Source organism: Thermobia domestica, chromosome 10, assembly GCF_964235325.1.
Source record: "Thermobia domestica chromosome 10, izTheDome1.hap1.1, whole genome shotgun sequence".
NCBI lineage: Eukaryota > Metazoa > Arthropoda > Insecta > Zygentoma > Lepismatidae > Thermobia > Thermobia domestica.
In genome coordinates, this window is record NC_137463.1 from 13,643,465 (window position 1) to 13,661,361 (window position 17,897).

General features: G+C 35.6%; 1 protein-coding gene across 4 annotated transcripts in view; it reads left to right on the top strand.

Moving 5' to 3' along the window:
• The window catches only part of sxc (O-linked N-acetylglucosamine (GlcNAc) transferase sxc), a 144,540-nt gene that overhangs the window by 35,158 nt on the left and 91,485 nt on the right, over positions 1 to 17,897 (top strand). For all 4 annotated transcript variants that reach the window (XM_081727722.1, XM_081727723.1, XM_081727719.1 and 1 more), the window contains exon 5: positions 6,224 to 6,420. In XM_081727722.1, coding sequence (XP_081583848.1) covers positions 6,224 to 6,420 — 197 coding nt within the window. The remainder of the gene's footprint in view (positions 1 to 6,223; positions 6,421 to 17,897) is intronic.

Genomic DNA, 17,897 nt, shown 5'->3' on the forward strand with positions numbered 1-17,897 from the left:
TCTCTTCCTTCTTCCTTGCAAAATCCTGCAAGTGGATGTGTGTATGTGTGTATGAGTGCCTTATCTGAGTAAACAACACATCTTTTCCTTTGCATGTCACTCAAGATAAAACAGCAAATAATGTTGATGTCCGAGGGTTTCTTTCCTTTTTTTAATTTGACACAACAAATATATATATTTAAAAAAAACTTAACTGTCTTTTCTTTAAATTACAAAGTTCATGACTTGCAGGAATTTTAAAAAATGCACACATAAACAGTATCATATAATACATGCACACCACTTACACGTAAATGAGAGTTTTTAAAGAATAACTGTTTCGTAAATCCATAAATGACCAAAAATGTGTTAAAATATGTATGATAGCTAGGAATTTTATTTATATTTGAAATACCTGAGTATATTTTTGTTTTGTTCAGAACAATACACATTGTGCACCACAATATCAGAAACCTTTTCTGTATGAGGTCGCTGTATACCAGTTGACCATACTTTCATACATTATTTTACTTCCAAGTTAGTTCTTCACAGGTTCACCTGGACCGGTGAAGAAGTGTGGCGAAAATAGTTTCTTAGGTAAGACTTTCTCCTGAGATATTTTGGCTGGCATACTTACTACAGCATCGCTTTGCTGTGGTAGCTATGTGGGAAATGGCCCTCAGGAATACTTCACACACAAGGTCAGAATGAAGAGGTCGTCTGATCATATTCTGAGCTTGTATGTCTCGTTTTTTAACTGCGCATGCGATGGGAAAATAAGCCAAAGGAAGATGTTTTAAGTCTAAACCTTGTAACGTTCAATTCTGATAATAATATATTTTTGTTTGTTTCATGTTCCATTGATATGCTTTTCTAAGATTTTCCTATAGCCGAAGAAGCAGTAAGGCCCTTTATAAACAATTGAAATACAGGTTCTTAAACATCGTTCTTTAGCTTATGCGCAAGCTATAAGTTACTACTCTTTTTAATGTTGTAATTTTTTTTTTCTCTCTAAGATACTCCAAATTTCAATTCTAATCTTTCAGATCTTGTTTTACAGTAAGATTGTTAAGCTGTATTTTTTTTATAACAACACAGCATTTTAAAGAGTAGTATGCGCCGTGCGTCATTATTCTTTTTTCTCCCGTTCTTTTTATTCTGGAAAGGTTTCTGATATGACTTTAATCAAAATGTGTGCTTTTTTTTTTTTTAATTGTTTTTAATATTCCTAGCTGTCATATCAACAACAAACATTCAGACCCTATCTTGTCTTTTTTTTTAAGTGAAAATTTTTATGCACAGAAAGAGAGCTTTCCATTCTCCATGCTTTATTGAATATACTTATTCACCAGAGATTATACGAGGTCAGTTAAAAAGTTAGATGCACTGCTTAAGAAAATAAAACAGGATAGAAATTTTACAATAACTATTTGTATTGAAGTCCCATTCACAATCTACTTTTCAACGAAATTACCTGTCGAGGCGTGGTACAGGTTTTTTATGCCTTCTGCAAAGAAATCCCGTCCAATGTCCGATAACCATTCTTGGACTGCAGCTTTCACTTTGTCATCCGAATGGTATCGTCGCTTTGAAAATTCGTCTTTCATGGGACCAAATATATGGAAGTCACACGGTGAAAAGTGTGGGCTATAAAGAGAGCGATCCCACACTTCCCACCTAAACTTTGTCAGAAGTTCGCTCGTTTGTTGCGCTGTACCACTTCGCTATAGCTTGACGTGACATTGCATTTTCACCACACACTTCATGCAACTGCAGACTGCACGCATATCCAATGTGGACGCCACTTACAGCTATCGAGACATGTTTACAACTGATTATGAGAACAGATCTTCCTCGTGAAAGCCGTTACGTCACACGATACAGCTACATATCTGCAGTGTTGCCACACAGTTTCATGAAAATAGCCTTTGACCGAAAATATTTACGAAGAAGTGCAACTAACTTTCTGACTGACCCACGTAGTTTGAAGTGTACGACATAATGCCTTCTAAGGAATAACTGATTCCTTACGACTCTCAATTGTAGTGTGCTGGATTCCGGTAAATGCAAATATCCACAATATCGAAAGCGTAAAATAATGTGGAATGTAAAGCAAACATACGTTTATTTTAATATTGCCAACAAGAATGCTGACTTGTAACTTTAAATTTAATTCTTAAGTTATACAAGATGCCTAGTAGAGATTTTTTTAGTGGAACAGATGGAAGAAAATAAAAAAGTAAAGCTAGAAATGCTTGTCTCTGCGATAATTGTAGCGTTTTAATGTGTTACATATAGTACATATTGTACGTGTTCCAAGCTAGAACAGAGGATTTCTATTAATAGTTTACCATAAGCATGTTTTTACTACGTCAGATTTTTATTGATACTATATCTAATTACTAAGCGTATATAAAAATAGATTAAAATGGTTATAGGAGTGTAGTTCTTAGCATTATATTTTACAAAAGAGAGCAAATTGGTTTCAAGGATTATATAGATTGTGTGCTGTAATAAGGTTATTAGTTGATTAGATATAAGAAACCAGGTAATAGAATAATATAGAAAATCATTGTCAAAAATGAAATATATATATCATGATGCAAAAATTATCTAAGTATAGAATATTTGCTGATGAACACAGGGATATTATTAAATGAATAAATAATTGCCCATCTGTATATCCAGTGACGAGTACCAAAAATGTTGAGGATGTACACATTTCCTTCTTGTTTAAGTTGCTTTTCGTAAGCCGGAAAGAATAAAATTGCAAATGTAAAGGAAAAACTACTTAGTCCTAGAAACCATAGATATGAAATGGAAGCAAGGAAAACTTTATATAAATTAAGAAATCATGACAAATTAACGCCTAGGCCAAACTGCTGAAACTAGAAAATTAAAGAGCTTAGATAGTACATTGGATTTGTTACGTAAGGCACCACTAACAAATGTGTTTTGGAAATCCTATTTGAAGGGAAAATATATATTGATCTCCATCCGAAAATCCTTAAGGATAGCTGTGGAAACAGGGTTATATATTATATAGGATAGAATTTATGGAAGCGTAATAAACGTAAGAAACGAATGTTATGATTAGAATTCAGTAACAAAACAAGGATACATACCGAGATATCACTAAGGTTTGAAGGTTCAGTCGTTATTTGTAAGTCATGTAAAAGCTCGATGAATTTCGTTGTCCCTTCTGTTGATACTGTCTGCAGTTTTGTGAAAGGGCGAAGCCTAAATGTGAGTGTTTTAGGATAGTATTTCTAAACCTGTCAGATCTCGAACATCGTATTTACGTGGTAAATACGAGAAAAAAAGACAGTCTAGTATAATTTAACATTAAGCAACTAGTGCTAATGTCTGTTATTAGGTTTATAATAAATAAAGCAGGAAATTATGTATAATTAATTGAGATAACTACTAGTGAATTGTTGATTGTAATGCTTCAGATTAGAAGTATGTACTTTTCTTAGGTTTTATCGTAGGAACAGTACAATATTTATACTAAAGAAAGTCACACGTCATTGCTTATGCGTAAATTGTAAATTTTCATACAACGCAACACTAGCCTTACATTAGGTTTCACTGTATATTTTAAGTTAGAGTAAGAATAATGTAAGATAGTTCGTATATTATCAGCCTGTGGGAGTTACTGGTTTGAGTAAATATAGATGTAAATTCTTAGATAGTAATTAGTTAACACGTACTGCTCCTATTAGCATTTTCCTAGTCTCTTGTCGTTAGCGAGTATTCTCACATAATAATTGGATGAAAACGATCAGAGGTAGCCTTCAAATCAGTATGGAAACTGTCAGTGATCTAATGAAAGAAGTACTATTAGCTTACATTTATGAAGATCGCGTGGATTTCAAAGTACCTGACTGGTTAAGCAGCCGTGATCCCATAATCCTCTCTGGGATATACCGGTTCATATCAATATTGATGTCAGTGGTGTAAAGTGGCATTAGCTTATATTTATTAAGACAGGGTATTTGTCGGTTACGACAGTCACGAAATCAGAAAACGGTCATAAAAGTCAAGAAATGTAGCTTTTGGGTCACGATATTTTTATCTGTACAAATATAAGTAGAGACTAGAAATTTTTGTCGTATAAAACGTCAAATTTCACAGCCAAAAATGTCTATAGTCTGCTTTAGACGCTACCAAATCTCAAGCAAAGGACACTTCCATCGCATGCATCAAAATTCGGCCTAATTTGCACCCAAATCCGCTCTTGAGGTTGTCCTCCAGCTGGCGTTAGTGAGCAGTAGCGATGCAAATCGCACCGCATCGCATCGACAAAACCACCTATGTATCTAACCAGTTTATTCAACTGTGGGAAGATACCAAGTTTTTATCGCTCCAGGAAACAGTCTTTGAAAGTAGAGATAAGTGCTAAAGAATATAGGTACTACTATTAGTTTCTGAGTGTTACGAAATTTTATGGTTTGGTAAAGAAAAGATCACGAAATTTCATTTTGGAATTTTAGTAGACATCCCGTAAGATAACGTTCTCCAAGTACCCGAATTATCATATACACGTAGGAGCCTTTTCCCCATTGTTGGGTCGTACTACTGCCAGATAAATTCAAAATCAAACATGTATGTATGTATTAATAATACATTTCCAGTTTGAATGAAAGAGTAGCCTGTTCAAAAAGTGGATGTTTATATTCAATGCTTTACACACTTCGTGTAAAATACATGGTATATGGAAAGACTTAGTGGAGATAAACTGGGATTAAATATTGAATACGTTACATGTAACTTTCATTTTTCCGTACTGGTTTTATTTCAAGAGAACATTGAAAGTGTCCAACAAGTAAACAGTTATTTTTGAAAACTCTTCCCGGAATACACATGTCTTTCACTTTTCAAAAACATCAAAACTATTTCTTTCTAAAGTTTTCATTTAAAAAAAAGTGAAGGAAAAGAAATCCGTTGATTGCAGATGATAAAGTGTTGATGGCTGTGTGAAGGAATATTTACATCTGTAAATGCCGTGTGTGCCTAAACCTGAAAGTTCATTTAATTATAACTTCAAAAATTACGTGAGTTTAATTTGTCTCCTGTCTTAATGCTTAACTGATCAAGCGTGGAGTTCTCTATGGTTAGTAAACATTTTGATATGTGGTCATCGGTTTGATTCCTTGTGAAACTTAGTTTCGAATAACTTGCAGGAGATACGGGTGAAGCTTTAAACTGAATGAAACTATAAGTTGTCATGTTTTTGTAAACTCTTGAAGATAAACGAGTTATAATCTTTGGAGCTTAAAGCACACGGCATTTATGGCGACTAAGGAAATTTTATTTTACTTTAACAGATACTAATTAACGTCCTTTTTATTTTTTCTCCCCACTGTGAATAACTAGATCTTGAGGATGATTGGGTTGCCTTACTTGCAATGGCCCAGCTGTTCCGTCAGGATTGCTGAGAAGTACGTGGACTTTCCTGCTGCTAGTGATCTGTAAATGTAGTGGCTTGGTTATAGAGTCAATCACTTGGGGTTTTTAATGAGACCACGGATGAGTCAGGTAATGTAACAAAGCATAGGTGTGTCAGTCTCCCATCGAAGTTCAAGCAGAATTTGTCTTTGTTGACAAAGAGGAAAAAGTAAAACAGAAAAGTACTTCAACCTCTTATAGAGTACAATTTTTATCATGCTCTATGCTGTATGCTTTTTTTAAACAAAGAAAATGAATGGGATCTGAACTCATTCACAATTGAGGGAGGCTGACTTGGGACAGATGGATAGGTAGTGTTTTTTAGCCTTTCTTATTCTGTAAATTCTGCGCTTTAGGGACTTGCGCGCGAAGAGATCTGCGCTTGCGTCTTCTAGTTGCCAGTGTAATGTGATGCTTTTCTTCTTTCATTTTTTAAAAATAACAACATGTATAAAGTACGCTACTGGTTGTTTAAAACGATATTTTTTATCTTTAAGAAAGCTTTTTTTTTTTTTTTAAATTGTATATACTTAAATTGAACGTATTCTGGTTTCTTTCCTTATCACTTTTTAAAGCATCATATTACTGGTAGCTGCGCTGCGAATTTTCTGCTAAACACTAGTATGAGCATTTCAGCATTGGTCATAATAAGGCAGATTACTGCCTCTTATGAAAAGTAAAAATGTTCAAAACAGCATGAAACGACCAACTAATGGGTTATTTCTTTCTCCCTTCTCTCCCCGTCTCATTTTACATTTGCCCTGGACCTTATATTTTCCTTCCTAACCTTTAGGCATGTTACTTGAAAGCTATAGAAACACGACCAGACTTTGCAGTAGCGTGGAGCAATTTGGGTTGTGTGTTCAACGCCCAAGGAGAGATATGGCTGGCGATCCACCATTTTGAGAAGGCTGTTGCTTTGGATCCAAATTTCTTGGATGCCTATATTAACTTAGGAAATGTATTGAAAGAAGCTAGGATCTTTGACAGGTAAGTTACGTCTTTTGGCGATGACTTTTCTCAGTTATTTTATAAAAATTTATTGTAAAGCAGTGTAGTCTGTATTTTGTCATTTGTGGAATCCGAGTTTTCAGGTGCTGTTGCTCTGACCAAATTATTTTAAGGACTTTTGTGTGGCATCTTAAGGACGAGGAAAAACCCAAGAAGGAACTCATGCTGATTTGTGCCAGTTTATAAATCTCAAAACAAAACTACTGAGCGGCATTTCCAACCTGAATTCTAAAGGACGCTACTGTTTTAACGTATCTTCGTCGCGTTCAATGTCAATCCGCATCTATTTATGTAGGTTTTTTTTTTTTTTTTTAATCCTACGGACACCGCGTCCACAGTATGTAAAATAGGTTTAACTCCACATCATAAAATCCTTCCGAAGTGGTCAGGAAGGAAGTTCGAAAGTCAAGTCAGAAATTGATGTGACATGATGAACCAACCCGTTTTGCCAGTTTTCTGCACCATGCCATAACCTTGCCACCATGTGTGTGTTTTATGAGAAAATGGGAGAAGGGATATTAAGCGATTATTATATATTTGTGCTGAGTCGTTAGACATAAAAACATTAAATTTGGTATATGAAGGGCTTTTTGTTAGAAATACAGAATTTGTCATTCACTTGCATGAACTGAATATGGAAAAATCAGAGGAAAATGGGGTGGGCAGGGTGTCTATCGGTCACGAAAGTCACGAAATCAGAAAACGGTCATGAAAGTCATGAAATTTAGCTTTTGGGTCACGATCTTTTTAAACTACAAATGTAAATACAGATTGGAAAATTTTGTTCTATAAAACGTCAAAATTAGCCACCAAAAATGTCTATGGTCGGGTTTAGACGCTACCAAATCGCAAGCAAAGTATGTGTCTATCGCATGGATGAAAATTCGACCTAATTTGCACCCAAATTCGCTCTTGAAAATGTTAGGAAATTTTATGGTTTGGTAAAGAAAAGGTCACGAAATTTCATTTTGGAATTTTAGTAGACACCCTGGCTGGGGGGAGGGGGCATTTGCTGATATCCAATAGTCTCCAATATGATATCAATTATGGCCTTAACAGACAGCTTTTGATGCCAATTGTAGATACTTTTGTATCTCGACGTTGTCAAATGGTGTCTTCGTTATCTCACCGTCGAAGCCAAACTGGAAAACTGTGAGAACGAAAGTATACCACCTGTTTATTTAAAGTGAATTGTGCGATGGGATTGCATTCTCTTGTATTTTCTGCCGTGGTAGGCGTTAGTTTTTGACTTTTCTCGTATAGGCATTTCAAAAGTACCTCGTTCCCGCTCATTGTTTGCAGTTCATCAATGCCTTTAATGGGGAACGCGTCTTTAGAGACGCTCCGAAGAGTACGCTAAATCAGGAAGAGCATCTAGAGCAGAGTTGTCCAAATGGCGGCCCGCCAAACCATTTTCTGCAGCCCACAGAGCTCTCACAACATAGATTGTTATTAGTGATAATATTTTCATTTATGTTCATTCTTTTAATGTTTCCACTCTTCTTTCGAAATAAGGCATCCATTTATCGCTTCTGTACAACAAAAAGACCCGGACATCCAAGGCAACACTGGAGTCGGTAATGTAGCTATAGGCAAGGCATCGTTGCTGAAAGAACGATTACTTCAATTAACCAAACCAAACCAACCATACCAATTCACCATGAAAATTGTGAAGAACCGCTTCAGAAGCAGCCTTGGAGATTCTTCTCTTTTACATCTTCTGCTGCTCGCAACAACAGAATTGGATGTAGATATCCCAGCCCTTGTAAACTTTCCTAGTCACCCTCATTTATCACATTGAATGTAATATTTCAAATACATTTTTATATTTTTCTTTTGTATTATTATTATTATTATTATTATTATTATTATTAGCTGAGGCCCTTCACCTTGTTAGCAAAGACGATTATGGCCCTCAGGCTCATTATAATTGGACACCACTGATCTAGAGACTTTTTATTTATTTATCTACAGTATGCTCGGCATAGTTGAGCCATCCTATAGAGAAAATAAAACTGGGGAGTAAAGGGTTAAATATAACTTCTATCACTATATTCATCGTTGTTAAAAGATTGTTCTTAATTGACCTGTAAATTAATTCGAATTGGTACGAACAACGAAGTTCTACCTAGTGTTGCTTTTTGATCTTTCTTCAAACTTCAACTTTAGTCTGAAACCCGACAGACTGAAAGATGTAATAGTAGACTTGAAATTAAAAAGGAAAAAAAAAAGTTCGAAAGCGGCTCAGTTTTACCATGAGAGAGGTATATCGAATGTGAAATGTGCTTATGTAGGAAATGCGAATATTTAAATTCAATTTCTTATTAATCATTTAATTCTAGAGATGATTTTAAAGAAAGGAAGTATTAGTAGATTCAATTTGCGCAAGATGCAGATCTGCGTATGTAGGCAGTGGAAAGAGCGTTGTAGACCTGAGTGGATTGTGGAAACTATATTGAGAGCATTTTGTTTCTACTGGCTTCGAAAGAGAGAAATATTTACAAATTAAACCAGATTACATTAATAACAAAGACCAGTTCTGCTAAAGCTGTAGATAGGTGAGTGTCGTCAAATGACGCCTAAATGTTAAACCGTTATAGGGTAGGATGTTATGACCCTTTTCCGTTGTTCGTTTTTCCTACACGCATACTGAAACTGTAGGAGGAATGAATTCACTCTCCGAATGACTACTGCGTAAGCTATTCTGGCCTATTACACAAACAAGGAGACCAGCGAAACAGTTGTCCACGAAAATGGTTCCGACGGAGTTACATCTTGAGATCTGCTCCACACTGCAGAATAGAAACGAAGTGCAGAAAACTGTATGGAAATTACCTGTCGAAGTCCAAAATGGCAGACAGTTAATACCATGAAAGAAGTATAAATCAATTTCGCTATTGATGGTCACATGCAGCTACCCTTGGCATGACTATCACGGCACGTCATTACGGGATTCAGTTAAGCAGGAATTCCTTGGTAAAAAGGGACATCTTAGAGTTATGGTGTGGGCCCAAGCAGATAGATAAGGGTCTCTATAGACAAAGCTTCAAGTCACACCGCTAGAACACTGCCGCGTTTTATATCAGGAAATAAAACGGGGACTAGGAACTCGAGCCATTACGTTTGAAAAGTCGTTTCTTTGAAGAGCCCTGAAGGCAGTCCAATGGATTTCTGTGTCTTCGGCTTATTGAAAAGATCTCTCCTTCATCGGCTTCCACACACTGTCGCTGGTCTATGGAAGGCTTTCAGGAAGGAGTGGGATCGAATTTTTGTGCCCATATTTCGCCGGGGTTCGGTCCAACTCATACTCGGATTACCCATAGCTTTGGAGGTCCAATAGAACATTTCCGATAGCAGTGGCGAGAGGTTTCTCGTATCTTCAAAATCAGTCTGATATAAACCGAACAACTTTCTGTAAACTCAATAGATACTTCGTTGGGTAATGCAGGAGAAATTCCTAGAAAGGATTCCTCAATCTAAAATTAGTAGAAAAATGCTAGAAAACGCGAATAATGAACTATTAAAAAACAGACTTGAATCAATAGAAAGGAAACTTGCTCTTAAAAGAACAGTTGTAATTGTGAAACCAGTTTAGATTTAAAAAAAATTTTCTTCGTATGACTCACGAGAAACTTGTATTTCGACTTGAACTTTATGCGTGTTCATTCCTTTCATGTTTCACAAAAATGCGGCTGTGTCTTTGCATCAGAAAATTTGTGTAGTTAGTCATTTTTTTTTTAAAGATATTTCCAATTTTAATATTGAAAACCAAGTGCTAACTTAATATTACTCAAACCTCTACCGAGGGAGAGATTGAGGGTAAGAACCAGCCCCGCCGTTCCCGAAACTGTCAAGTTTACGTTAGGCGAATTGACATTTTATGTCTGAGTTCGGAAATAGTCCTCTCGTTTTTTGACAGCGTTAATCTTAAATATGGGTTGTCACTGTTTATCATCATTCTGTACAAAGGAAATACAAACATCATTATTTTATGTGATCTGAAATTCATAAGTTCGCGATTGTGTTCGGAAGAATATCTGTCGTTTCGCAATTTACGGCTCAACTCAACTGTTGATTGTGTGAACGATTTTCAGTCTGTCGACGAACCTGCAAAAGATTTAGAAAGTTTTGCAATGCAGAAAACAAGGAAAAGTTAAATTTTATTTTTGTGTTCAGTTGTATAGCTGTTCTTGTTATGTTCCAATATATACAGGGTGTCCATAAAAACACTTTCATCATTATATTAAGGGGCTTGAATTTTGAGCTATAGAAGGTCCACTGCAGACACCCCCATATAGAGGTACGTGGGGTCAACTTGAAAATTTTAAATGGCAAAGAGTGTCGAGTAATATATCGTTGGAAAGGTCTCGACAAGAGAAATATTTTCTGGACCGTTTCAAGTTCCTATGTTGACCCATACAAATGGTAGGGGTTCACATTGAAAATTGTAAATGGATACGAAATGTGAACCCTGCCGTTTTGGATGGGGTCAACATAAGAACTTGAAACTTTCGGCAAAATATTTTTCTCGTGTCGAGAACTTTCCAACGATATATTAATCCCCTTTGCCATTTAAAATTTTCAAGTTGACCCCACGTACTCCTATATGGGTGTGTTTGGGGTGGACCTTTTTGTAGTTCAAAATTCAAGCCCCTTAAAATAATGATGGACGTGTTTTTGCGTTTTCTCATATTCGCAGTCGTTTCGAAGATACAAGGGGTGGCAACGGACTTTATGGACACCCTGTATACAGGGTGTAACAAAAGGTACGGCAAAATTTCGGGGGTGGATTCCTTATGGGTAGACAAGCAACAACAACAACAAAAAAAAAAAAAAAGAAAAGAAAAAATACCATATATCAGAAAATGCATTGTTACAGAGTTACGGCCATTGAGCCATTTGATGTTGTGAAATAATGACATTCTATTAGCCCCTTAATGTGACTCAATTTAAACCTCAATAGCTCATCCTCTAAGGTAGGAAGATAATTTTGGTTTCAATGTATTCCTGAAGGATGAAGCTTTCGACTGATATGTATTTCATGTATGTGCAGTGTACCACGGCGGACGGGGGAGGAAAACTGTCTTTTTTTTTTTCATCATGTAATAATTTTCCCCCGTCGTAACGTGATGCGAAACTATTAGCAATCTTAGGGTTTTGGAGTTTTATTAGCAATCTTGAATTTTCCAAAGCTACAATGAATCCACCAGGTGAATAAATAATTTACCAGGTGATTTTTTTAATTGTAAAATTTCGTGACAGCCTGTGAAAGTGCGAGGCACGTCAGTGTGCTGCGACACACCGATTGGGAACCATTGCCCTAACCTATCTTACGCTAGTATCCTAACCTACTCTACTTTACTCCACTCCACTCTGCCGTTGTTGTTTGTTTTTTATATATAAATAAAAGTTTATAAACTTTTTGTCCGTTTTCGATCACTGTAATGATATCGCACTTAATGGACCTTTGTCTGGAACATTCCAAATCATCACTGAGGTAATAGTTCAGGCTTTTTATAGATCATCAAAATTTATTGAATGGCCGTTTCAAGTAAATTTAAATTTTTGTATTTCGTAATTGTAATTTATACCTCAGATTACTTCGGTTTAAGAAAACGGGGAAGTAGGGGGAGGCTCATTTTACTATTTCAGAAAGCCTTTTTGAACAAAATAATAAAAAGCAGTCAGGAAAAACTTGTACTCTTCATTTAATGAATGTAAACCACAATCACTTTTATTGCTTCCAGTGTTGCCAACTGTGATATCAAGTTAACGAAACTTCGCTAACTTCAAAAGGCTATAGTTAGTTCATGAAGCATTGTTTGAGAATGGTATGTGTTTATTATTCATGTAAAGTTGAACCATCTGACAAAATCAGAATTTTAAAATACAATGTTTTCGAGAAAATGGAACCCAAAAATAGCGATTTTTGAAAATTTGACGATTTCTCCAATTATTTGCGACAAAATGGTTGCACACAGAAGCGATACCATTTTTTTCGGAAAGCGGGTAACTAGGTCTTACCAACCGTGAAAAGAGTATTTTGAAATCCGAACCGAAAGTGCGCGAAAAAAACTCGCAAACTTCGACTTTTCAGATAAACTGACGTTCATTTGTTAATTTATGTACAAAAAGATACGCATGCGGAAACCAAACTATTATAAAATATAATTTATTTATATCCCTATGTACATACCACAACAAGAATTATAACTACCTGTCTCCATAGCTGAATGGTGGGGCTCCGAAGTTGACTATTTTCATGTCTTGTACAATTCATAAATTGTACTCCCCGTCTTTGATGGCCCATTACTTAGCGAGATTTTTTTTTCGACAAAACAAAAAGATATGGGTCCCTTAAAAAACATGTCTAGTTGCTTTAAAAAAAAGTTTCAACAATATCTGAGATGGTGATGGTACGTGCTCTGCCTGAATTGAAATGGAAGGCACCTATAGCCGAATAAAATTTTTCTCAGTCGAATAAAGTTTTCCATCGTAGTGATGTGATTTTTCTAAATGCAAAAACTTACTAAATCTCTCAAATGAATCAGGTGAAGTTATTATTATTGAAAAAGATGATTTTGAGCTGAAGGTATTCTGTAATATCATTCAAGTAAATAGCCACTGAAACATAGATGCTGACGAATAATAAACTGAAAAGCCAAAAGAAAAGTGGACTTGGGATGTTTTTTGAATTCAGGTCCTCATATGAGGTGTGGACTGAAGTTACATTTTCGCGAGCAAGCAAATAATAATAATAATAATAAAATAAAATATAAAAAATAAATAAATAAAAATAAAAAAATTAAATTGAACTTGTCAGATCTGAATTAAATTTGGCATGGTCATACACCTTTCTCTATTATACAAGCATGTGAAGTATTATGCCGAATGGCAGAACTTTCTTTGTCGTTCTGCGATGAGCTTTTGTAAATCAAAATTTTCTGCAGAAGAAACACTTGTGATTGTTAAAAATACGCTTTACACGATGTAAAAAACAGTTCAAACTATATTTATGTGAGTTGTCCGTGCATTTAAGACACCTACACATAGCAGGCATGTTTTTACAATTTTCTGTTGGCTTTTTTGCAATTTTCTGCACAGGCGCGGTAAATTTTCTGCGATCACATCGCAGATCGCAGCATGTTCTGCTATAGGGGTATTATAATGTGTAAAATTTTAGTTCCCGAGTTTCAGACCATCAAATGTAGACTGTGCACTTTGACATCAAATGCGGGGTGGGAAATTTTCGCAAAACAGTTTTTATAAAGATTTCTTTAAAAAATCAACAAAGGGCGCATTTTTTTTCTGCAGTTGGAGACACAAATTTAACTGGGAAATAAAACTCTTCAAATTAGATTTATTACTAGTATTTGATAAAATTCCTTTTAAACAGAAATGAATAAAGCCATTGTAAATCCACTGGAGGTAAATCTGTTTCAATTTCGGAAGTACTGAATATGGATCAAAGCATTCTACTTAAATTTTCAAGTGAAATAAAAAAGGGCTATTAAAATGTATAGTTTTAGAAAGTGGAGGTCTTGTTCCTGGTTTCTATAAGTACTTTTCACTCTCCTGTCCATAACAAATAATAATATTGACGAGATCGGATTCTGTACGTCACATATTTTTTATTAAGTGGTAGCATATTTTATACATTCGTACGATATAATCTATTTAATGTGTTACAGTGGAAATAAGCAGTTTTTGTTCACTTTATTTATGATCAAATTTTAACGAAACATGCAAAGGACAACTGTTTCATTTGGATTCCTGAAGAATGAGAAAAAAATCAGATGAAGTGAAATTGAGGTTTCGCCATTACTAGTAGTTGTCCTTTTCATACGTCTGTTTTATTCCTTAAACATTAATGGAAACCAATATTCGTTGTGAATCAAATACTAAATGCCACAGTATGGTAAACAAGATTCAAGGTAGTTGCAGTCACGCATTTGTGTAAAAAAGCTTTTAACATAAGCAAGAGAATAAAAGATATTTATCTGTTAAAAAATGGAGTGTGTGTACATTCAGTGTATCATTGCAACAAATGCATTGTATAATACCGATATGAATCGTACAAGCATATTTATATTCTTTTTTGTCCTGTAAACCATATACTTTCTATGCGACATATGTAGGAAAAATAGCAAAATCTCTGGTCATTTCAATTTATTTCAGAGATATTGAATGATCGCTATATCTACAGGGTGTTTCAAAACAACATCGACGACGTTTGGGAGGTGATTCCTGACACCAAGATAAAACAAAAAGTATAGACCAACCTGGGTGCACAAATGCTTCCTTTCGGAGTTACAGGCTGCCGAAGACATGAAAAAGTGAACTTTAAGTTAAGTGAAGTCTTGACCCGACTACGATAGTCTCATAGTTTTGAATCTATGGCATGGACCTTTAATCCTTGGATGCATATGTGGAGTCTCTTGGACCTCAAACCGTTTTTCTTGCTTCTCATCTCCCTTGTTATATGGCACAGAAAATCCAAATTTGATTACTTTGATTCCTACAATATTTTCTTTCGTGTGTAGACATTTCTCAATTTTCTTTCAAATTTCTGAAAAACAATCAATTTTTAATCGATACCCTCATTCTCCAAGCATCTAAGGGTTAAAGTTATTATTATTATTTTCATATTTTCGGCAGCCTATAATTCCGAAAGGAAACATTTGTGCACCCAGGTTGGTCTACTTTTTTGTCTTGGTGTCAGGAATCACCCTCCAAACGTTGTCGATGTTGTTTTGAAATACCCTGTATAAGGTTTCTGGCACTAGACTCATAATTTACTCGGTACTTGCATGTAACGTAGTTCTTTCTACATACAAATATGCATAACAGTTCAAAATATTTATAACCCAGTTAACGTAACTGATATTTTTATCAACATTGATTCATGTGTTTTAATGGTGGAGCGATCAGTTCTTTCACAAAGATCCGTAGGTTCGATTCAAGCCGTTTAAGTTTTGTTAAATATGTCGGAGTTCTCTTGTTCCTTACCACTACATTTATTCAACCAAGTCTTTCAGTTTTATCATCTATCTCTAGCTTGCAGATATGAGCGTTCAGTGGAGCTCAACTTGCTCTCCCCTTCACTTCTCTAGCTCTTACGTATTACTAGTGTTTGGTGCGATCAATCAGTGTTCGATTCCAGGTGGGGCACTTGGTCGATAACGCCTAACATCTTTTTTCAGGTTAGCCATCTTGAGTGAGGTTTTGCTGGGGTTTCCTCTTCATACCAGGCAAATACCGGGATGGTACCTAACATTCAGGGGTAGACTGTTTCAAGGTACATCATCCTTCGTACGTGACGGGTTTAAGGCCGTCAGTGCGAGTAATGCCCATAAACAAGTTTAAACAAATAACGTATTACCACAGTAGACTTGTCAGGTTGGCCGAAAATGTTAATTTGTCCCATTAATTATCGTGGGAATACTCTGAATCTTTTTAGTTTGTTACAATGGGATACATTGCGTACTTGGTATTAATAATCAAAATCACATGTCTGATTAAAGAATTCTCAAATTAAAATATTCACCGTAGTGCCCTTACAATTGCCATGTGATCAAGGGCGGCCATACTGGTGGGACCGGGGGTCCCAGGCCTCCCCAATGCTCATGCGAGCCCCCATGTATTTTTATGAATATGTATACTTACATGTATTTTTTTATTGTTGTATGTATTTTTTTATGAATATACAATATTTGGCATAATTTGAATTCAATTCGTCGTAAATTCTTCATATGTGCCTTCTTAGACTCTTGTCTGCAACCACACACACATCTGAATGTCTCACCCCCCCCCCCCCCCAAAAAAAAAAGTTAGAGAAATGGCGCCTTTGTATGTGATAGATGATTAGTTGGAGCTTTAAAAGTGAGGTGCCAAAATAAAGAGAAGTGGTAGTGTTACTTGTAGTCCAGTTAATGAAGAAACCTCCCAACATACATGAGATCGGAGTTCCGGCTAGCCTAGTGTTGTTCCAATATTTCAGGATTTTTAAATTTTATTCATGTATTTTCCATAGAGAAACTAGTATTTACCTGTAACCGAGAAAGAGTGGAAAAAAAAAAAAGCTTCATAGCAGTGTGTTGCAATATTTTCTGGACTCTTATTATGTAGCATGTTTATACAGTCCATGCTGAGATTTCGAATTTCAATGTTGTTATCAATGTATGAATATTTGCTGGTGAGTGTACAGCCACGAATACAAATACAAATCATAAGACGCCTCTTCTCTAAATCCCTGTACCGTACTCTGGGCAGCTATATTTAGCAAACAAAAAATTAAAGGAAGAACAGAAGAATGCAGATTTTTGATTCGAAATATGACAAAATACAAGGTCCTCAAGTTTCTGCGACTGCAGTGCAATTATTTCCAACCAGAATTTTTTCTGTTCCAAGTCTACAAGGGTGTATACCACTCATAGATAGTTATTTGCGCAAGATTTTCGGAACGAATTGACCAGTTTGCATACAGTTTTGCAAGGAATGAGATTGCCTTTATAATGGCAAAGGAACATATACTTACTATTCTCTGTTCCAAAACTACAACAAAAGAATATATGGTATGTAGTACTTTTGCTGGAGAATGTACAGTCCCCAGCAAAAAAACCTGCAACATGAGCATGTAAGTTTATTGTGAAACTACGCCTAACAGCCCAGGGACTCAACATAACGTCTAAGTGGCACGAATCATGCCAGGAGAAACCTCGAAGTCCTCCCCTGCACACTTATTTTGGAGCAAAAGACTTCGTCGTTTCACAATAAACTTACATGCTCATGTTGCAGGTTTTTTGCTGCGGACTGTACAAAATTTGTTCCGATTGGTTGATATATAAAACTAAAATCAGTTTCGCTTGTGCCTGCATATGTTATTCTGCATGTTGTTAAATAACTAAATCTGAAATTGTAAACATTTTATGGTTCATGGCCGCAGCAACAATTACAACAAATATATATATATATATATATATATATATATATATATATATATATATATATAGGGTGTTTCAAAACAACACCGACAACGTTTGGGAGGTGATTCCTGACACCAAGATAAGACAAAAAGTATAGAGCAACGTGGGTGCACAAATGCTTCCTTTCGGAGTTATAGACAGACGAAAACATGAAAAAATGAACTTTAAAGGCCCATAGCTTCAAAACTATGGGACCTACCGTAGTCAGGTCAAGACTTCACTTAGGATCTAATATGTACCCTATCCAAAAATACATGTTTCAGAATCATAAGGTACTCACCAACTACCTCTATAAAAGTTGTTGCGGAAGTACCATAAGATTTTGAAACTTGTACATTTGGATAGGGTATATATTACTTCGTAAGTGAAGTCTTGACCCGACTACGGTAGGTCCCATAGTTTTGGAGCTATGGACTTTTAAAGTTTATTTTTGCATGTTTTTTGCAGCCTATAACTCCGAAAGGAAGCATT